This window comes from Sciurus carolinensis, chromosome 19, assembly GCF_902686445.1.
Source record: "Sciurus carolinensis chromosome 19, mSciCar1.2, whole genome shotgun sequence".
Lineage (NCBI taxonomy): Eukaryota > Metazoa > Chordata > Mammalia > Rodentia > Sciuridae > Sciurus > Sciurus carolinensis.
Window position 1 is genome coordinate 14,907,562 of NC_062231.1, and position 22,577 is coordinate 14,930,138.

Consider the following 22,577-nt stretch of genomic DNA (forward strand, 5'->3'; position numbering starts at 1 on the left):
CAGCAAAATCTTTTTTGACCATAATACATAAAAATGGAAGAAAGTAGAACTGCTTTGGTTGAAATGAGGGTAGAGGCGATCTCCATACCCCTCTTTCAGCACATGTCTGCAAGGTTACTGCAAGGTTACAGAAGACACAAACCCACCTCTCAGCCCCACCCAACTGCCCTCCACACACCATGCACCTGGATACTTACAATTTCTGGACCTTGAAACAAATCTCAAAAAAACTAAAATCAATAACATACATGGAAAAATCTTTGGATATTTGGAAATTTAAGCAACACATTTCTGAATTACTCGTGGGTCAAAGTCACAACAAGAATAGTTACAGGGGAAAGAAGGAAGAGTAGAAGGGATGGGCAGAGACAGACTCTCCAAATGTCTGTTTTATAGGTTGGAATCATAAATGCTTTATAACAAAATGAATCAAGAAAAATTCCCTAAAACTGGAAAACCCTTGAAATTTAAGCCATATATCAAACTCATGGCATCAGAAAAAAAGATAAATGTGCAAGTGACCTTAAAGATGTTTTGACTATATGCCCCTAGTGGCTGCAATAGTTTCATGCTTATTAATAACTGCAGTATTATTTATTTTGAAAATTTTTATCTTGCTTTATCTTAAAATAGCAACCTGATACCCTGTGAAGGTAACACAAATCAATATCAGGGAATAATGGATAAAGAAAGTATAAAACCCAAGAAGCAAAAATCTTACACTTGTGACCTTAAAGTCCACTGGAGCTGCAGTTGTCCCCTTAACCACAGGCCACGTTCCAAGAACCCAGTGGATGACTGAAATCACGAACAAGACCAAGCTCTCTACAAAATTTTTCTCCCATACAAACACCTCTGATGAAGTTTAAGTTACAATCTGGGCACACTAAGAGATCAACAACAATAATGATGAAAACTAGAATTATAACATATGCAGTAAAAGTTATTTAAAATGTATGAGCTAGGTGCACATGCCTATGGTCCCAGCTGTAAATGAGGCAGGTAGGTCACCTGAGCCCAAGTTTGAAAGACCAGCCTGGACAACAGTGAGACCCCCCCCACAGTTCAAAAAAATATGGGGGAAAAAAATCATTTCTGGAATTTTCCATGTAGTATTTTCAGATCACAGTTGACTTCTTGTGATTGAAACTATGGAAAGTGGAACTGCAGATGAGGGGACTACAATAACGGACTACAGAACTCATGACATAGAAATATGCATTTCTAACCTGTATGTACTAAAATGTCCTACAAGCAATAATACCAATATGTGACACCTAGATCGTTTCTGTAAAGTATTTCCCACTGATAAGAACCAAGACTTCTTTAAAAGAAGAAAAAAAAAAAAAGGTTGGTTTTTGGTCTGAGACAGGAAATGCACAGAATGAGCCCAAGATGTCTCACTGGGACAGAAAGCAAGAAAGGCTATTTAAGACTGGTGGCGCATACCTGTAATCCCAGCAACTCAGAAGGCTGAGGCAGGAGGATTGTAAATTCGAGGCCAGCCTCAGCTGCTTAGGGGGACCCTGTCTCAAAAAGCAAAAAGGCTGGGATGTGACTCGGGTTGGGTGCCCCTGGGTTCAATCCCAAGCACCAAAAAAAAAAAAAAAAAAAAGACTGGGGTCACTTCCAAAGGCACCCAGGAATCTACCAGTAATATAGGGAAGCATCGAAAGGACCAGTGACTGTAATTGAAACACAACATACATAAAAATCCATGACTTCATGATGGGAAAAATGACAGAATGTGCTGGAAGGCCAACCTTAACTTTGAAAATTAGTAAACAGAAAAAATATCAAGCAGTTGTCTTGCCTTTCCTGTACAAACGGTATATCCAGGTAGTAAAATAACTGCTGAAGGAACGAGTGCTAATAAACGTGGCAGGGAGCGCGGTCCTGTAATCCCTAGTCGTGGCTGTCAACAATGGCAGGTAGAACAGAAGGGAAGGGTAATGGAGAACCTCAACAAGCATGGATCTGGTGATGCCCCTGGATCATCCTTAAAACATCAGAAAAATGGAACCAGCAGATATTAAAAGCCTTGCAGTGCGGTGCAGCAGTAAACTCACGGCACCAGGAAGAAGTATTCCCACCAAAAGAAAATGGGCATCTGGATCCAAGTGTCCAGGAGCAGGTGTTTCCAGAAAGCACTGGGGGCAGGAAGAAGTTAATACCACAAGAAAGTGTGGGACATGGTAAAAACAACTTTTTTTTTTAAATAAATGATTTGAGACAGAAGGGTGGAGGAGGGCAGGGTGTCTCAACAAAATACGAACCTGGGATCCCCACTCAAACCACCATGTGCATCTTTACCTGTCAGCACTGCTGTGGGATGAGCTGACACACAAGCTGGTATCTGCTTTAAAAACGCTTCTGAGGCTGAGGTGTGGCTCAGCTGGAAAGCACTAATTTTGCAGGTAAAAGGCCCTGGGTTCCATCCCTAGAGTCACCAAAAATTTCAAAAGAATTTTAATTGGTCCTTTTTGTCCCCGATCCAGGTAAAGCGTGGAGTCGGTGGCACCATCCCTTATCAGCCAGGGTCAATAGGACCTCTCGGTTATCCCTGCTTTCTGCAAGTCTGTGCCAAGCCCAGTTCGTGCCTTGCACACATGGCCAGGGGTAGGAGTCCCGGGAATGAAGCAGTCATGCTGGGGACAGATGAGATAAAGTGGTGACATGGAAGCCTGGAGACTCCTCACACTGCCCTGCTCTTCTGTACATCTGAAATTTCCTAGAACACAGAGTCTTCTGTGTCCAAATCATCCACTAGAAAGCAAGTATTATTCTATCATCAGAGAAGAATTACCTGGCGGCTGGGGTTGTGGCTCAGTGGTAGAGCACTTTCCTAGCATGTGTGAGGCTCTGGGTTCAATTCTCAGCACCACATAAAATAAATAAAGATACTGTGTCCATTTGCAATTTAAAAAATAATAATTACCTGGGATACTTCTTAAAATCAATTCTGGGGCCCACTCCAGACCTACTAGATCCAAATCTGAGGATGAGATCTTACAAATCTGGCTTCTACAAGCCCTCCCCTGAACCCAGTGTGTTCCAACACAGGTCTGCACCAGGTGAGAGGACATGGCCTCAGGGGTCCCTGGCCTGGTGTGGATCACCAGCAACTCTGTGAGGACAACTTCAATATGGTGATGGGGAAAAGAGTCAGGTGACAGGGCGAGGGGCCAGAAGTAGCCAGAGGGAAAGGAAAGGATGCTTGGGGTGGTGATGTGAGGAAGGTGGGGTTAAATTAGACTCTTCCAAGATAGGGGACCTGACATATTTTAAGGCTGAGGGCACAGACTACTGGCAAGAAAGAGACTAAAGACAGGACAGAAGCAAATTGTTAGGGCTACAATCCCAAGACAGCCTGAGCAGGGAAGTCCAGTGGCTCGGCTTGGACAGGAAGGACAAGCACTGCCCTGCACAACAGTCAGGAGCTACGTGCAGCCACTGACCATGGGAAATGTGGCTACTCTGAAAGAAATGTGCCAGAAGAATAAAATGCCCACTGGACTTCAAAGACAAGTATTTTAAAAGGTCAAACTACCTTAACAAATGTGTTTCATTGAGTCAGGCACAGCAGTGCATGTCTGTAATCCTAGTGGCTCAGGAGGGCTAAGACAGGAGGATCACAAGTTCAAGGCCAGTCTCAGCAATTTAGTGAGGCCTTAAGCAACTTAGTGAGATCCTGCCTCAAAATAATTTTTAAAAAGGGCTGAGATGTGGCTCAGCAGTTAAGTGTCCTGGATTCAATCCCAAGTACCAAAAAATTAACTAAATGATTTTGTTGCTCTGATTATACCTTGAAGTGATAATATTTTATATATAGTGGTTAAATAAAATATAATATTAAAATTAGTTTCACTTGTTTCTTTTTTGCATTTTTTAATGTGGCCCTTAGTACACATAAAACTCTTATTTGAGGATAGCATTATGTTTCTATTAGAAAATGCCAATCTAGAAGTCATAGGAGACTTCTAGGAGAAAAGGAAAACCACCAAAAAAACCTAACTCAAAGAATAAAATCTCTTATAACCCCAAAAAATCAGCCTCAAGCAGACTGTACTTTGACCAAATTGGTTAAAAAAACAAACAAATGCTTGCTAAACCAAGTCCTCATTAGAGCAGAAGACACTGCCGCGAGGGGTGGGCACAGGTAACTTGTTCTCAAAGGCAGCCACGCACAGCGGCGGCTCCCAGAGGACAGGTTCCAGGGAGCGCCCGCGAGGAGGACACCAGCAAACGCCGACCCTACGAAGTTCCAGAGAAAGAGCAGGTCGGGTCCCCACCCTCAGGGAGCTGTCTCGCCGCTCTTGGTTATTATCCAAACTTGAAAGAGCAGGAAAATAAGCCACGTGTTGGTCCCCCCATCACATGGTCTTCCCCAAATCCTCTGGGTCAGATCTGCAATCCCCAGCCCACCTCCGTCCCCACGTCTACATTGCTTCCTGGGCCTCTCCCTCCACGTTCCCTCGACTCTTCCCTCCTCCTGAGTCTTCTCGGGACTCTGTGGTATGTGTGGATTTCAACCCCCTGCCACCCCCGAGTGTCCCAAAGATAAGACAGCAGCAGGGGGTGTTTGCTCGGGGGTGGCCTTATCTAAGATCAACACAGTGAGGCGGCTCATGTCCCTGCGGGTGCCCGGGTCACCATGGTCAGGTGCTGCCTGTTCTGAAGGATTTGGGAGGTGGGGACTGGCTCTGGAAAACCTGCAGGCCCCCTCCGAGGGCTCCAGAGTTCTCTCCACCTCCACCTCAGGCCCCTCTGGGCTCAGGTCAAGGCTGTGAAGGCGCAGGCATTGCTGGGACACATGGAGACACATGGAGACAGAGGCCACCACTGGATCTCCCAGGAGGTCCTAGACCCCCACATTTCTCCTAAGGACACAGCCCAGACTGTGACCCCTGAGTCTCTACAAGGGCCCAATCCCAGCAGAGAGCCATCTCTTAAGTCAGGGTGGACCTTGGCAATCATCTGTTCTGCTGTCCTCATCCTCCCAAAAGGATGGCCTGCCCCAGTCCTTCTCAGAGAAGGCCACCTTCCTGAATACCACGGTCACCATGGAAGGAGATGGCTATCAGAAAGCGCCGCACGGAGAGGAGGAGTCCTGTCTTTATCCCAGACCTGCACGGCTTTGGGCAAACTATGGCCTATTGCCTTCCATTTTTTTTTTTCCCCCAGTAAAATAAAGGGCTCAGGCTCCGGGGACTTTGCAGTCTTTTCAACTCTTTCACCCACGCTAGGGTTCAAGAGCCTTCAAGGCCGCCCTCCCACAAAGCTCAAACTTCTCCCACGAGCCGTTTTCAAGGCTGTCCACAACCCAACCCCCAGCCACCATCCAGCCCTTGATCACTAACCCCTGCTGCCACCGTCCTCCCAGCTGCACAGCCCTGTCCTTGCTGCCCCGCCCATTCTGCACCTTCTCACACAGCCTGCTGCGACGCCCTAACCTCCCTCCCAGGCAGCCCCCGGCCACCAGGAAGGCTTCCCACAACCCCGCGACATCCCGCCAAGCCCCAGGCTGAAGCGTGTCCTTCCTCTGACAGGACAACTGGCCCAGCCCTTGGGAGCCACTGCAGCATCTGGATGAAGCACTGGGAGTGAGGAACTCCTTGAGCTGGTGGTGCCTGAGGCAATGGCCTTGGCCCCTGCTTGAAGTCTTGTGTGCCTGGTTCAGAATAGTGGCCACTGCGGGAGGCTTTATGGGTTTTATGAGGCTTTCCCACCATGTCACCATCTGCCTGTGGCCAAAGAGCTCACGAGGAACCACACCAGAACTGGGTTGGGAACTTCCCTAGGTCCATTCTGTCTCCCTCCCAGAACAGGTGCCCATCACCCCCAGGGAAAGGCGAGCTGCAGCTGGATGTGGTTGAGCAGAGCTGCCCGTTTCTGGATGCTGGAGGCCCAGGGTCCATCCCAGCACCACCAATGAAACACAGAACAAAAGGAGCGCCAAGGCCAAGCCCAGGGCCGCTCGCACTACCAGCCAAACACCAAGTGCAGTGCCAATGAAGCCGCCCTACACCTGCTCCTCCCAGAGCTGCGAGCGCCTGATGCCCAGCCCTTTCCTCATCTGTGCGATGGGACCCTTGCTCACTGGGGAGGATTCCGTGACCCTGGCTCCTACTGTGCTCCTGGGGTTGACGGAAGCTTTCGCTGAGAAAACAGAGCACCAGGACCAGTCCAAGCCCAAGCCACTTGGGGCGGCTGGAGCAGACCCACCTGGGCCAACCCTGCAATCTCGCAGGGCAGGTGACCTCCACTGTTGATCCCACCCAGAGGACAGGAGCATTTTTAGTTCCCCAGGAATGTCCATCAGCCCACACAGAAGCCAGCTGCCTCTGAATCGAGGTCACTGGATTAAAACAAACACCAGGTTTGCTATATAAGGACCAGAGGGACCCTGGGCACACCTCACCAGGAATCCAGGTAGGCTCTCTGCGTGTCTGTGCGTTTACAGGCTTGCCTTACCACGTGCCCGCTGGCCATTCACTTAACCTCTCTGGGCTCGGCAGACCCATCTCTACAAAGGGGAGGGTGGACAACCAAGGTCACTGTGACAGCTAGGGGACAAAGTTTGGTTTAATAGCTGGTCCAATCCCAGGCTGTCCCCTGGAGACCCTGCTGGTTCAGCTTCATCATCAGGGCCTTGGACAACCAGCACTGGGGTGGACACCCCAAGCCTCCACCCCATCAAGGTTCACAGCACCTTCAGTTCTCCCCAACCCTGGGAGGGAAACCCTCCCTGCTCCAGTCACCTCTTAGGTCCTTGAGTGTCCTCACCTGTCCGGTGGGCTCCTTCCCAAGTGATTCTGAGGATCAGAATCAAGGGGATGAAGGCATATGGCCTGAGACCCTCTCCCCACCCAGGGCCACCTGTCCCAGCCAGCTGAGGCCATGCTCTCTGCGGGGACCATCTGCAGCCTGCTGCTCCTCAGTGTGCTCTGGGTGGACGTGGCCATGGCGGGCTCCAGCTTCCTGAGCCCTGAACATCAGAAAGCCCAGGTGAGCCCCTCCTCCACAAAGCCCCACAACCTGACTTGGGGGGAGGAGGGATCCTGCCCCACTCAGCAACCAGCCACATGAGCTGGGGCAGTGGCTGTGCCTCTTGAGAAGGCACAAGCTCAAGGAGGACTCTGGATCTGGCCTTATTCTGTTTCTAGAAGTATACAGGGGCAGGGGCTTGGGACTCAACAGAACTCCCTCCTCTCCAGCAAAGAAAGGAGTCTAAGAAGCCACCAGCCAAGCTGCAGCCCAGAGCTATCGAAGGCTGGCTCCACCCAGAGGACAGAGACCAGGCAGACGGGGCAGAGGAGGAGCTGGAGATCCGGGTTGGTATCTCTGCACTTTACGCATTTGTGGCCCTAAAGCAGGGGTAAGGGGTCTGGGCAGGGAGAGGGGCTCAAGAATTATAAACTATAATTAGAGATCAACACCAAAACACTTGAGCTCTGCACTGGGCTCTACAAGGTGTTTTGGTCAAAGAGAAAATTGTCTCAAGGTAACTTTGCTACAAGAGCGTGGGAACCTGAGGAGCCCCTGCAGAGAGAAGGTGCTGGAGGTTTGCAGGTGACTGCAGAGGCAACTGGTGGGCATGGAGCAGACACCAGGAGTAAAAGCTGTGGGCGGGGCGTGCTCTGGACAGAACCTTGGACCGGTGAGCTGCCTGCCGGCCCAGAATCTGGATGACCTCACCTGCAGAAGGGAGGAAGCAGGGCGGCTGGTCTTCGCTCTCACAAGTCTCGCACAGGGCAAGGACAGTTCCAGGCGAGGAGGGAGAAGGGGATTTTACACGGTGGGTCTGTGCAACCTCCCCGCTGGCTAGGGGGCCGTGCCCAAGTGGGCACCTCTGGAGCTACCCCAGGATTCCCCTAAGGGTGCTACCTAATGCACAGCTTGCCTGGGAGCCGCAATTTCCTTCACAAATGGTTCTACCCTTGTTTTTTGTAGCGATAGGATCCAACCCAGGGCCCCAGGCATGGTCTCCCTCATTCCATGCCATTTCATCTCACCACAACCTGTGGGGTAAGCAAGGTGACACTAAAATCCACACTGTGCAGACAGGAAGTTCAGACAGATGAACTCACTTGTCCAAAGGGGCCAGGGTCACAGTGGCAGAGATGGGGCCACACAGTGAACACAGTGGCCTAGGAGTGGCCTTGGCTGCCCAAGAAACACAGATGCACATCCTCCCCTCAGCCTCCTTTCCCTGTTCCCACGCTTCTCTCTGGTCAAGGGCCAATGACAACCTCGAGCTCCCAAAACCCTGCTCTGCTCCTCACCAGGACCCAGGCGTGTTCTCAGCCCCGTCCGCCACACAGTGAGGCCCCCCAGCCCAGGAGGCTCCTACAGGAATGGCATGCATGCTCAGGCCAAGCCCAGGACCATTCCTGTGGCCCAGCCAACCCCAGCCGCGGGGCACCACCCAGCCAGCAGAGCATTCTGCCTTGGTGCAGATGGGGAAGAGGTCTGGGGTAGTGGGAAGCGTCCAGTTCCTGTGAACACTGGTCTTGGAAGAAAGGACCCACATCGCCTCAACTGGAGCCCCAGCCTGGAACGCCCAGAAGAGGGCAGCACAGAGCAGCCACCAGCCCTGGGTGTGACTGACCAGCCCTCCCTCAGGGCGCCCCTCCCTTAGACCAAGCCCCCCACCTCCACTGAACAGATGGGCAACCCAGACTGACACCAGGGCTTTCTCAGGTCTCATGCAGCCAGTCCACCTCTCACCTGCCCTCACTGCACTGTCCTGATGTCACAGCAGCCTGGCAGTCCCCACAATCAGCGCCCCTTGCTTCCCAAGAGGACTGCCAGGTGACCTGACCACATGCTGTGGCCACAGGAGTAGGGAAAAAAAGGTGTTTATCAACCGGAGGGACGGCGGGTGGGGTGGGGGACACTGAAGGCTCCAGTCCCTAAAGACACCAACCCACTCCCCACTCAGTTTTGCAGCGAGACTGAGCCAGCAGTGGGAAGCGGCGGCCACTTCCCGCAGCCACCCCCAGAGCCTCTTTCCACATGGGACCTGACAGGGCCAGTCCTGCTTCCCAGGGCACTGAGGTCTGGGACACTGAGGTCTCAGCCCACCAGTGTGGGTCTCAACGTCTGTCTGGGCCCCTGCTGTGAGGACAGGAAGGACCAGACTAGCTTGGACTCCCTTCCAGCACTAAGATTTCACCCCCCACCCATTAAGACACCTGGGTGACCACCACGGTCAGGCACCAAGGTGACCACTGGCAGAAGAGGGAGAAAGGTACAGTGCCTGCTCTCCAGAAAGACCTACCATGCAGCCACAAAAGCAGGTCATTCCCACTTACTGAGCGTAAGCCCCGGTAAACCATCCCAGAGGACGCCTGAGAACAGGGAAGGGGGACACTCTCCCCGGAGCAGGAGAACCAGAGGCAAAGAAAAGACCTGGCTTGGAGTATCTTTCTGGGAAAGTCAGCTTCCGGTTTGCTTTCCTGTGTCTAGGAGAGGAGCAGCTGAGGAAGGAGCAGGAGGCAGCAGAAAGGAGAAAGGTGGGGCTGGAACCACGGCCAGGCTAGTGTCCTGCATGCCTGGACACACTGCCCCCAACAGCTCCCCACGGGCCTGAAATGCGACCACCACAGTGAATCAATCTTTCCAAAACTGTGCGGGGCTGGGAACCTAGTCTAGGAGACCCCACGGCTGTTATCAGCAACCCCGAGGCTAAGGCCAGGTCACATGAAAGAGGCCAGTGACCATCCTCAAGATGGCAGTGGAGAGACAGGGGCCTGAGGAGGCAGAGTAAGAAAAGCCACCCTGAACCCCCGGGGAGCGCGCGACCCCCCACAGTCTCCTCCAGTGAGGGCGTGGGGGGAGGGGCAGGGCTGAGACAGACCCTGACACCTGGCGCCCTGCTCTACCCCAGCTCAACGCGCCCTTTGACGTGGGACTCAAGCTGTCCGGGGCTCAGTACCAGCAGCACAGCCGGGCCCTGGGGAAGTTTCTTCAGGACATCCTTTGGGAAGAGGCCAAAGGTGAGTCTTTTCCTGGGTCAGGTTTATCCCTTTGCCATTAAATCCCAAATGGGAGCAGAGCCCGCCTGACAAGTGACGCAGGACATTTCCTTCCTCAACTATCCCCCTCAGAAAGACCTCCTGATTCCTCTTCCCCAAATCCCTGCAGGAAGCCGCCAGGCCGGTCCTGGCGAGCCACAAGGAGGGGGGTGAGCTCCAAGCCTTTGTCAGAGCACACCACGTTCCAAGCACTGGCACCGTGGCTAGCTCTGGGGCGCCAGGTGAGCCCCAGCTTCCTTAGTGGTGCCAGCGCCCACCACGAGTGCACACGACTGCCTGGGGTGACAGCGCCCTGCCCGTATAACTTCACATCAAAGGGAGTCGGTGCCACAGCCGCATTCAGAAGAGGCTCCACAGCCAGACAAGCGAAGGATTTCGAGTTTGCTTTTGCATCCCCAAGTGTCTTGTAAAAAGACCCAGCTTGTCCCTGACCGAGGCGGCAGAAGCACCACCCTTCACAGGAGCACAGGACAACCCACCAAGCTCCTTCCTCACACACGATCCCCACGTGAGGCAGGCAGGTGGCACTCACCCCTGCTGCAGAGACCAGGACACCAAGAGGGGACTTGCCCAGGGCCACAGTCCACACTCTGGCGCCACCTTCCAGCTTCAATGCCACCTCCCACGTCACTACTGTGGAAGGCCAGCAGGATGGTGGACCTGGAGTGGTGACCCAACCTCTTGCTTTTCAGAGGCCCCCGCTGACCAGTGACCACTGCAGGATTGGCCTGCTCTTCCCTTTCCTCCCAATCTGGCGTTTGGATTGCTTCTGCAACGCCCCCCGGTGCCCCTCGCTAGCTTGAGTGAATAAATGTCAAAACGTAAGCCAAATGCTCAAAAGGGGGATTTATTTCACAAAAGAAAGGGAAAGAAAAGGAAAAGGAAAAGGAAAAGGAAAAGAAAGAAAGAGAAAGAAAATTTTTAATCCACGGTCAATGGGAAGAGAAAAGAACACCCGACTGCCCACAAAACCAAATGAAGTCCGCCCACTCAAGCAGGCAAACTGGGTGGAGCGTGGGACGGGGTCCTGGAAGTGGGAGGGGTGAAGGGAAGAGGGAGCCTGGCCTGGACTCCACACCGGCACTTACCCGGGCTTCAGAGCTGCATGGGCGCTCGTCCACAACCAGCATCCACCCATGAACAAAGAAACCCGAGGTGACAGCAGGAGTCACTCCCATTCAAGATCAGTCACCGGGGGATTAAAACAGGACCATGAGAAAGTTCCAGAATAAACCTGAAGTCAGACACTAGGAAGCGCTTAACAACTGCTCAGTCATCCCAGACAGGGCTGGACTGACCACCCTCTTCCTCCTCACCCTGGGGCCAAGGCCTGGGCAGGGCTGGCCATCACCTGGTTTATGTCACAGGACCAGCTAGCTCTGCCAAACCCTCCCCCACTCCAGCTCGCAGCAGAGATGAGCCCTGACCTCAGTCCCACCTCTGCATTCCAGTGAAGACCCTACTCTCCCTGGGAGGAAGGTCCCCGTCAGTCACGTACACCTTAGTGTGAGTCCAAGGGCTGATTTCCCAGTGCTGGTGACAATACATGGGCCACATAAGGGGAGGGGGAGCCCAAAGACTAGCCCCTTCCAAACTCCCAACACAGACGAATAAGCACGAGGACACCCTGCCAGGACCAGGTCGGGTAGAAGCACAGCCTGGAGCGCCCCGCCCAACTCCAGGAACACCCGGCCACCCCCTCACACTACAGTCCAACCGCCACCCCCACTGAGGAACTGTGTGGTCCATGCGTCCTCGTCCCCATCTGGGACCGCCTCAGAAACCAGACCCTGGGGCTCCACCACCTCCACCACCTCCCAGCCCATCCAAGGGCTTACACAACACAGCCTAGAGACAAGTGGGCCCTGTCCCCAAGCTCAGCACAGCACAGCGCCAGGCACCTACTCACACGGGGCAGCAGTGATCATGGACACAGCCCTGGCCTGCAGGTCCACGACAACACTGGGAACACACACAAAAGGTGTCCTGTTTCCACCTCCCCATCTCTCCCGTCTGTCCCCTCGGTAGACAACACACACACACTCTCCCATCTCTAGGGCAAGTACCTACTGACAGGTACATCCAGTGGCTTACTTCACTGTCCTTGCCTCCAAAAGCATCTGTCTCGGCCTCAGTAGCAACCACAGGGGAGGTTTTGTCACGAGTGAAGAAGCTGAAGGGACTGGGGCTTCGGTGAAGTGGCCAGAGGGCAGAAGTCGGGAGAGGGCCTTCCCCACCCGGGACCCCTGAGCACCCACGCAGAGAGCCACACCCGTCCCCACACTCTGCCACGCAGCCTGCCCACAGCCCTCCCCTCCAGGGCAGAGGAAGGATGTGGCCACAGTATGATCCAAGCAGCCCAGGAAACCAGGTGACCTGAAGAAAACAGTGCAGTGCCTGGGCTTGAAGGAGGGTGGGACCTGGCCCTGGGGACACTGCTGGTCACCTGATGCTCCCCACAGAGACAAGAACTTGCCCCTGCCTCTCCCACCTGCTGGGTTCCTCATTCAAGCAGTGGCACCTGGACTCAACCCTCTTTGCGGGGCCAGAGGCCCTGTGTGGTGCAAAACTGGGGGCTTTGTTTTTTTTTTTTTTTTTTTTGTGGTGCTGGGGATCGAACTCAGGGCCTTGTGCTTGCAAGGCAAGCACTCTACCGACTGAGCTATCTCCCCAGCCAAAACTGGGGGCTTTGGACTCAGCCGGAAGGGGAGCACCAGCCCCAAGATCCAGACCCAGACACTGAATGTCACAGGGCTGGCAAGGGTCTGGCACACAGGAGGTGACAGCAACAGCCACCACTGACTCGTCCTGCCCTGCACCAGGCACCATTCTAAATATCTGCACAGATCAGCGAAATCTTAGTTCACCTTAACAGCAAGCCTACTTAGGAGGGAGAAATCGACAGTTCAGAGAAGGCAGTAAGCTTCCCAGGGCCACACAGCACAGACAGCAGCCTCTCAGGTGCAAGTTCCTTCCATCTTATTCCTCCAACTCCCAATCAGCATTGCTTCCTGGCACTGCTGCTGGGGCCCGAGGAAGTTTCATTTTCTGTCGTTTCCCAGGGTTGGGATTCTTAGGTAAGCCTGCCACCACTGAGCAACAGCCCCACTTCTGTTTTTATTTTTCATTTTCCCTCAATATGTGGGGTGAACTTGGTGGTAAGCTGAGGGTGGTTTTAAGTTAAGTAGCAGAAATGAAATTTACTGAAGGAATGGTTAGGGGACACACTCATAAAAACCTATCACTCTAAGCATGTTCCTATGTTAGTTTTCTTAAACATACCTTGTGCCCTTTTCTAAAATTCTGAGACAGGTCTAAGTCACTGAGGCTGGCCTTGAACTTCAGATCCTCCTACCCCAGTCTCCAGACTCACTGGGAATACAGGTGTGTGTCACCATGTCCAGATCTTCATGTATTATTTAATGATACCATCAACTTAAGGGTCTCTGAAGTGGGGTATAAGCACCCCTGGGGTGAGCAAGATTATGTGCTAAAGGAAAAAAGTCCTTGTGAAAAAATTTCTTGCCAGGTGTGGTGGCACATGCCTGTAATCCCAGAAACTGAGGAGGTTGATGCAGGAGGATCACAAGTTCAAGGCCGGCCTCAGCAACTTAGCAAGACCTACCCTGTCTCAAAAGAAAAAATAAAAAGGGCTGGAGATGCGGCTCAGTGGTTAGGTAACCCTGGGTTCAACCCTGGTACATTGTTTTATGATCAGTGTAATAGTGCAGCATGTATGTAACTTTAACTTATCACACACTTAGAGGTATGTGCTCAGAAACTCTTAAAACTGTGTACCAACAGCAGAGGTCAGGCGCCCACCTAAGCTGAACCCATATATATAAACTCCACTGAGGAGCACCGATAGGGACCAGTGAGGCTGGCGACCACTGAGCACCATCTGACAGAGTCTGGTGTCCCATCGTTACACAACCCCATGGCCATTTGCCCTTATTTAATAAAAATGAATGATGGGGAAAGCAAAGTGCCAACTGTACATGATCAGCATCAATCCCAAACTCACCACAGAAAGGAAGATGGAGACACCAGGAGAGCCGCAGGCAGATCACCAGCTCTATACAGACCAGCACTGACGGGACAGCGGGTGTGTCTGACCAGGAAGGAACAGGCTGAAAGTCACAGAACTTGCCGAGAACACATGACCACGTGTGAGGCGAGCTGCAGCACAGGCCCGGCCTATGTGGCGCTGCTTGGAGCCTTTCTCTGCCCATGCAGGCTTCCCCTCCAGCCACGAGCTGTGCCCGGGAGCACCCTGGAACGGGGCTGGGGTTGGCTCCAGGCCCTGGGCCAATAAGCACCCAAACAATGAAGCCTACCAGCAATACCTTCATCCCAAATTAGACAACTGCCTGCAAACAGTGAGAGAGAACTTCCTCCAGCATTCACCCAGAAGCATGGAGATCACAGCCAAACCCACAAGCAAACAAACTCATCACATCCCAAGTCCCGGAGTCTCCCTCCCACTGCTCTCCAGGTGGGGAAAGTCACTGATGTCCTCTTCACAGCTAGGAAGCAGCGGCACATCCGCATTCCCAGGCCGCACTGAGCGATAATGCTCCCAGGCAGCACTTTTAGGAAGGCACAACCTGTTCTCGCATCCGGTTTGATTTGACAGCAAGGCACGCGTGTACTGAAGAGTCTCCCAACATCAGATGCCAGGTCACATAGCTGGCCAACACTGGGCTGGCCAGCTGCGACACTCAGAGAACTCTGGACACACATGGACGCACAGGACTCAGCGAGAGGATCCACCACTTTATTCTCAGAGATGGCCGAAGTCGGGGAGAGGCACAGAGGCACCCTGGCAGCAAGTGAGAGCAATCAAGTCAGCTACCCAACAACAGAACGGAACCTGAGGTCAAGCCAATGTCAGCCCCACGTAGGCAAGGTCTCACTGTGGGACCAACACACATGACAATCCTAAGTCCTGAGGGAAAATGGGTGGACAACACCCTGTGCTCTTTCTCAGCAGGGGACTGAGCTTGGAGATGTCACACAGTCTGTCTCACAAGCAGGCAATGTGACTTACGGGGATTGTCCCTCAAGAACAAGGCTATGCTGCAGTTCACCTGGGTGACAGTAAAGCACGGACAGACTTGGCAGTCTGCCAAATCTTTAACAGGTGATCAAGTCCCCCTGACTCCCCACACTGGCACCTTTGAGGCACAAAAAGCAACTGACCTGTGGGAGATGGATAGACACCAAGGCCTGCCTCCTAGGCCAGCAGGGGCACGGTGCAAATTCCACACAGGAAATATAAAGTCCATCCCATTTTAGTTTACAGGTTCAGATGTGCTTCCAGAAACACCTAGAGGAATCCACAGTAAGGGGCGGATTGTATAATGTAAGCCTTCAATAAACAGGGGACTCCAGGTGACCTGTCTCACTGCAGATTAGGGTGAGGACCTTCTTGGACAAAGCTCAGGAGTCTGCTCACACTTGACCTTTGGCCATCATAAACTCTGAGGCCTGGGAGGCACACACCTTTCCAAGGCACAGCAGAGAGCAGAGCAGAGCAGAGCTCTGAACTTGAGATGATTCAGCTGCTGTAAGTCCAAGGAGAGGCTCTCTTCTAAAACAGAGAGCAGAGAGGAGGCAAAGGCAAGGACGCCAGGAGAGGCAGAGGGGGATTTCGCAGGTCAAGACACAGGCCTGCTCATGCCGCAACGCCCCAGGAGCCCCGAGAACTGTGTGGATTGAGCTGCCAACCTGGGTAGGGCACTCAAGAGGTGGCTGCATGGCCAAGCGGTTCAGTAGGGGTACACACACGAAGCAGGGGCAGCTGGGCTCCTGATCCCCAGCTGGCAGGGACCTTGTACTACAGACTTGACCCCAACCCTTTAACGCACCAAGCAGCAGCCTTGGGGCTTCCGTCAGTGGGGACACTTCTTCAGTGCCCCCGTCTGTCCTGCACCTCCGCCAGCCAGGACTTCCCGAGGACGACAAGCACCCTCTGCAGCCCTCCGCACGTGCAGTGAAACCAGAGCACAACTGCAGTCCTCCCACTTGTGCCAATACTGGAGTTGACAAGGGTACAGTGACAGGCAAACCCAGAGCTATCCAGGGAAGGGGGCAGCCTCGCTGGTTCCCAGAAACAAACCTCGGAGACAGAACTCCAGCGAGCTTCCAAGACATTTCCCATGAGAAGCGGGGACCCGGTTATACGCCCACATGTGCTTAGGTGGGTAGCAGGGTGACTTTATTCACAGACTGCTTAAAAATCACAGGCTGCAGAGAACAGGGACTTGGACTGGCATATTCTGGTACCCTCAGGTCACTCTCTCCTCTTGCTGACTGCCCTGGAGCAGCCTGGCTGGCAGGCAGAGCCCAATGCTGTTCCCGCAGCACCTACCCTCCACGGCCACCCATCTGCCAGCCAGAAGCTGAAGCCTTGAGGAAAAGTCTCGGGAAAACAGCCTGTCCTGGCTGCCTCTGTCCCAGTGGGCTCCGCAAACATCCTTGACCCAGGACACAGGTGGGGCTGGAGCGCAGCCTACGTTCTGAGGGACTGCTGGTCGCCCTGCAGGATCTAGAAAAGAGAAGGAAGACAGTCCAAGCCGAGTTCTTTAAGGGCAAGTCAGGCATCATGCTCACAGGTGTTCACATTCTCTGTTTTAAGAAAATGCAGCCAAAGACCTGCTGGTTCTGATTTTTACAGAGCACATCATGTGAATTCCATGACCTTTCCTGGGAGACTCCTGAGGGCGCCCTCCTTGCTCAGAGGTTGTAGAGGCGGCTGGTGTTCTCACGCAAGGCGGCCAGCGTGCGGGAGAGTGGCTCATCTTTGACCCTGGCAATCTCTCGGACCGTGTGCAGGGCCAGGCCCGGGTGGGCATACTGGCAAAGGCTCTTGGGAACCTGGAAGACACCAAACATTCAGAACATCACTGTGCTTTCTGTGCACAGCCGGAATGCAGGACTCCCCCCCGTCCCTTCCCCAGCAAGGACCTCTTCGGGGCTGCCCTGCAGAGACCCCTTTACCTGCAGGTGCAGGGAGAGTCCTAGTCAGGGGGGCTCTGGGTGAGCAGGGTCCCACGCTTCCGTGGACTGCCCTCTACAGGGTAGGGCTTTGCACTGCCTGGAAGAGAGTGGTTACCCTTCAGCTTCTCAGCCCCCTTGACTTTCGGTTCTGCAGAGCAACAAGGAGACATCTACACAGCCCAGGGTAGGGCTTGGAAGTCACTGGGGCTCTGGCCCTGCCAACCTTTACGGGTGACCGCCGCCCTCCCCACCCTCTCTCCTCAGTGCCTCGACTCAGCCTGAAGACACCCCTACCTGGCGAGGCAGGAAGTAGGGGGCATCCGTTTCCACAATGATTCTCTCCAATGGGATCTGTTTCAGAGCGTCCCGGGCCTCCCAGGCGGAGGAGTAGGTCAGGACTGCCGTGAAGCCCACGGACATGTTGGGAAAGTACTTCAACAAGGGCTCGATGACCGGGTAGCTGCCAGTGAAGCAATGCCTGTGGGGAGAGCTCTGGGTCAGGCTTGTCCCCAGTTCCCTCTGCAGCAGCCCCAAGGTTGATCATCCCCTTCAAGGAGTCCAGAATTGGAGAGGCCGCATCCAAAGGAAGGACGCCACAATAAGGACACACACAAGACCCAAGATGCCACCGGGGGAGCCGTGCTCACCAGCCCCTCTCCCACAGCACCACACGGTACAGCCACTTAAAACCACCACTTAAAGAACACCCGGCAGAGCACAAAGGAGCAGAGAATTAAAAACCAGTCCTCCCAAGGGTGGAACAATGACAACTATGTAGTCAGATACACTGGGAAAAAATAAAAACACTGGAGAATTTTCTTCTCTAAACATGCAGCTGCTCTTGTTCCTACTGCAACATATGCTGTCGACCCACATAGAAACTCAGGGCTTCCCCCAGCACCACCTCACTGGTTTGCCTGCCACCACTTGAGTTCTCTTAAAGTCAGCCCAAAAGGACGCAATGAAAATCCAACCCGCCCACAAGAGCTGAGGGCCTGTGTCCCTCTTCTGGGGTGCACCCCTGCTCTGTTTGCTTAGGCATCCAAAAGGCAGTAGCAGAGGCCTGAAATTCCCACCCCTCTTCTGCTCCAGCAAGGCCTGGTCTGGGCTCTGGACTTGATTAGTCTGGGCTCAGATTAGTTTTTGACTAACCCTTCTTGTCCATCATTAGGAAGCCAGCTCAGAAGCAGGAGGATCCCAAGTTCAAAGCTAGCCTCGGGAACTTAGCAAGGCCCTAAGCAACACAGCAACACCATGCCTCAAAATAAAATATATAAAAGGACTGGGGATGTGGCTCAGTGGTTAAGCACCCTTGGTTTCAATCCCCAGTACCTAAAAAAGCCAGCTCAGGCATCACCTGCAGCCACAGCAAAATAAAGGCCCAGCCATGGCTCCCTCAGCACCTCTGCCACACTCAACATACACAAAAGCCACCAACTGACCCAGGTGTGTCTGGGAAGCTCCTCCAGGACATCCCTGAACCAGGTCACCACAGTACACAGATGTAGTAGGAGTTCAAGGGAGTTTACCAAACTGAGCTAAAGAACTTAAGACGCCATTCAGACAAAACACATCCTGAACTTTAATGCTAACTGGGGGAAAAAAGGGCTTTCAAATTCAAAACAGGAAAGAAACATTCATTCTGATGCCCCAGAATGCTGTGCTGGACCCCACCACAGCCTCTCCTGGGGTCAATGGTCCTCATTTCTGAGAACCGAAAGTCCCTTCCTGCTCACTGGCAACTTACAGGTATTAGCCCAAACCACAGGCCAAAGTCATCATTTATAAGCAACAACAGGTAAGTTTCTCAAGCATCAGAAGCTTCACATGGTTCAACTCAGTACTTGACTCCCCAGAAAAGATGCTACATAAAGACATATATGGGTTCAGATCCCAAAGGGGCCTCAAAAAAAGAGAAGAAAAGACACATGACCCCTGTTTTCCTTATTAAGCTCTCCTCTTTTTCAACTAACATCCCAGACAGGGAAGAGTCTCGTATGCCCGCTGAAGCAGCAACCTCCTGACCTATGGATCTTGTAGTCGGAGGGTACAAATTTTTTCATGATGTCCAACAGATCTTCATCAGCTTCTCGACAGTGGATGACCAAGGGCTTCTTAAGAGACACGGCCAGCTGCAGCTGTCTCTCAAATACCTGGGAGGAGACAAAGGGACAACAACGGCTGCTTAGTAGCACTTCAGAGGCCCACTGCCTCTGCAACCCCTGTGGTTCCCAATTCTTTATTTTCAAATGACATACAATGACAATCAGACACGTACTAGGTTTTTCTATAGAGCTGGAGAGTGCTCCAAACACCTGTAGTGTGCACAAGCTCCTACAGGAGGCGCTGCAGGGGCCCAGCAGGCAGGGAAGGCAAGTGACAGGCAGCTAGAAGCTGTAGAGCCAGGGGCCAACAGGGAGGCAGGCACCCAGTCACTGCTCACAGGGCTTACTTGGGGTGCAGTGGCAGGACAAGGATGGAGAATATAAAGGACAGTTAATGTCCTCCACCTGGCTAGTGCCCACCTCCACTCTCAGGAAGGAACCAAATTCTGGACCTTTCCCTGCACAAAAGAGCCATAAGCCCACGACCCTCCAGCACAATGCCTGGTTCTCAACAGGTGCTCAAATGTTTACTGAAAGAAACAAACACTATTTATGACAGCTTGCCTTCTCTGCTTGATCCACGCTGGACACACCCTTCTAGGTCAGTACCTACACAGCACTCCATTCTTTTCAACTCCAGCCACTTTTTAAATCCTCACTAGTAAAATGCACAAGTTGTTAATAATGTAATGTTCTGTCCTATAACAATGCCAGGTTTATTAAGAACACAAGTATTAATTATGAGCAAATTATCATGTCTGGAATCTAATGCTTCCATGAGCAATTTTTTCAATTGTGGAATATAATTCATGTTTTAGAATTTTAGCAGCAAATAAGAAACATTTTTGGTAATGGAGTCAAGTGATATCCACCTGAGAATGACATTTACAATGCCACCTCTTCCTACAATAGCAACACTAGCTAATACCAACTCTGATGTACCTTTAGTTTAACCTATGTTTTCAACTAAAGGAAAATAACCACTAACACCAAAATTATAGAATGCTCACTTGGTGCTTTAAAGGGCAGGTAGAAACTACAGGTGGGGCTGGCATCCCTCCCAGATGCATCTGCTACCTGCTCATCTGCCCCTCCCTGAACCATTCAGAGGCAGGTTTCAAGAGATTCCAATTCCACCTTCTAATTGTTGCCTCTAAAAAGTTATTCCACAGAGTAGTTACACAAGCTATGATAGCCTTGTGGTGGAATATTACAGAGTTGTCAAAAAGTATATTTTTCAAAGAATAGTTTATGAAATGGGAAAACTTAAAACTTGAAAAAATTTAAAACTATTCCTTTTTGTAATTTTTTTTAAAAAAAGCTCATATATGTGCCAGGTGTGGTAGCACACACCTGTAATCCCAGCAGCTCAGAAGGCTCAGGCAGGAGGATCACGAGTTCAAAGCCAGCAACTTAGCAAGTCCTTGTCTTTAAATAAAATATAAAAAGGGCCACCAATTGTCCACCAACTTTCCAAGGGACAATAACATTACATGTATAATGTTTCATAAAACATCCCAATTTTGCCCAGTAGAGTGGCACACACCTGTAATTCCAGCAACTCAAAAGGCAGAGGGCAAGATAATCACAAGTTTGAGACCAGCCTCAGCAACTTAGTGAGACTCTGTCTCAAAATAAAAAGGGCTGGGGGTGTAGATCAGTGGTAAAGCATCCCTAGGATCAATCCCCAGTACCAAAAAAGAAAAATCCAAATATGTTAAAGATGGAAGAAGATTTCTCTAGCATAGCAGGAATTTATTGGCTGGATTAGAGCTATTTTATAAGCATTTTCTTCACCAGTTGAAAAAAGGAGTTCATGAAGGGCAGGTGAGTTATTTACCCAGCCTGGACTCTGCTTCCAACTAAGCCACTATTTCCAGGGATCCAGAGTTAACCCGTCTCTCCTAGGGGGAGCCCCAGGAGTGCACCGCATGCACACTTGCTACCTCCACAATTAATTTCAGTCAAGAAAAGTGGAGGCAGATGCATCCAGGCAGGGGAAGAAAGCTCTGGTCTGGCTTTTGAAACAAAGAATTCTTATGATCCTATTGGCTGATGTGTGCAACATACAAGCTAGACATCAACTGTCTAGGATCTACCCTTGAGGGTTAGATAAATCTGAGAATACAGATACACAAGGGAAAAGTTACCAGTGGTTAGCTCTGGTTAGCAAAATAACTACCCATTTTAACTTCAATTCTTTTGCATTTGTCCCTCCCTCCCTCTCCCCACCCCCTCCTAATCCTTCCAGAAAATATTAGGTATTTTGTTTTTGTTTTTTTGTGGGGGTGCCCACAGGGCATTGAACCCAGGTGCTCTACCACTGAACTTCACCCCCAGTCCTTTTTATTTTTTGAGACATAGTCTTGCTCAATTGCTGAGGCTGGCCTTGAACATGTGATCCTCCTGCCTCAGCCTCCTGAGTCACTGGGATCACAGGCATTCACCACCACACTCACTGATTCTCATAATTCAAGAAGAAGAATTACTATGAAATACTTAGCACATTTCCTGGCACCAAGCAAGCACCCACTGGGCATGAGTTATACCATTAAGTACAATGCTCCTCTGAGTATTTGTTTGAACTGTTGCTCTTTCCATACCATTCCTACCCTGAACCATAAACACCAGTTGGGAAAGCAGAATATCAAATATTTGTCTCACTTTCCTAAAAACCTATTTTCCCCTTGTGTTCACCTTTAACTGTTTTACTCTTCACTTCTGGCTAATAAATTACACTTCAAGTCAGATGTCAGACAGCACTGAAGGAAAAGCAGGCGAGTGAAATTCTGCACAGGGGGACCCATGCACCTTCCACCCCAGGCCTGGAGCCTGCTGGCACCCAGACCAACCCCAGCAGGCCTCCGTACAGCTCTGGGACAGTGGCACTGTCCAGCTACAAACTCCACCTGGGGGCCCAGGTAGGACCAGGGGAGATAGTCTTTCTCCTCCTCAATCAGAAACTTCCACTGAAATGCTTCAAGGACTCTTACCCCCACAACACCATGCTCAAAAAGCACTGGGAGGAAAAGAACATCCCGATAGCAAGTCAAAATCTTAGGGTGAATGAGAATGATCTTTACACATTTTTTGGTGTTTTTGTTTTGTTTTGTTTTTTTGCATTTTTCAAATATTCTGCAATGGGCCTATTTCACTTTAAAAAACAAAAACAAAACCCAAAATTGGTTGCCTCCCAAGAAGGAAAGAGTCATGCTGATGTTAGCATGAGAAGTCATAAGACACTTCTCCTCCCAGGCCCCCAAGTACGTTGGTGAGCTGGGGTGCAGCTCCATGCCTGGATCCATCCCTAGTACCGCAAAACAAAACAAACAAACAAAAAAGGCTGAAAGTTAAGAAATGGCTTGTGAAGCACTGGACCAATAACACCCACAGATCTGGACAGGAGCTCAGAAACTTTTAGGAATTACAA

General features: G+C 51.6%; 2 protein-coding genes across 8 annotated transcripts in view; one reads left to right on the forward strand and one right to left on the reverse strand.

Annotated features, from left to right (window-relative positions):
- Positions 1-5,789: 5,789 nt before the first annotated feature.
- Ghrl (ghrelin and obestatin prepropeptide) lies at positions 5,790-10,865 on the forward strand. 3 transcript variants are annotated; one of them, XM_047534557.1, is made up of 5 exons: positions 5,790-6,432; positions 6,874-7,008; positions 7,167-7,334; positions 9,893-10,001; positions 10,733-10,865. In XM_047534557.1, the coding sequence occupies exons 2-5, from the start codon at positions 6,901-6,903 to the stop codon at positions 10,750-10,752; spliced, it is 405 nt and encodes a 134-aa protein (XP_047390513.1). In that variant the 5' UTR covers positions 5,790-6,432; positions 6,874-6,900; the 3' UTR covers positions 10,753-10,865. The 3 variants fall into 3 exon arrangements, with proteins under 3 accessions (XP_047390513.1, XP_047390514.1, XP_047390515.1); XM_047534558.1 differs by lacking the exon at positions 5,790-6,432 and adding an exon at positions 6,639-6,701; XM_047534559.1 differs by lacking the exon at positions 5,790-6,432 and having other exon boundaries at positions 6,723-7,008; positions 7,218-7,334.
- Positions 10,866-13,729: 2,864 nt separating this feature from the next.
- The window catches only part of Tatdn2 (TatD DNase domain containing 2), a 28,852-nt gene continuing 20,004 nt past the window's right edge, over positions 13,730-22,577 (reverse strand). Inside the window, exons 5-9 of one of the 5 annotated variants that reach the window (XR_007106233.1) lie at positions 19,068-19,195; positions 17,337-17,520; positions 16,744-16,919; positions 15,243-16,590; positions 13,736-14,862 (exon numbers count right to left, since the gene is read on the reverse strand). Coding sequence is in view for 1 of the 5 variants with exons in the window: in XM_047534554.1 (XP_047390510.1) it covers positions 16,779-16,919; positions 17,337-17,520; positions 19,068-19,195 (453 nt within the window). In the remaining 4 variants the exon portion in view is untranslated. Of the gene's footprint in view, positions 16,591-16,697; positions 16,920-17,042; positions 17,140-17,336; positions 17,521-19,067; positions 19,196-22,577 lie in introns of those variants that run through there. The other 4 variants (XR_007106234.1, XR_007106235.1, XM_047534554.1 and 1 more) reach the window with 4 other exon arrangements.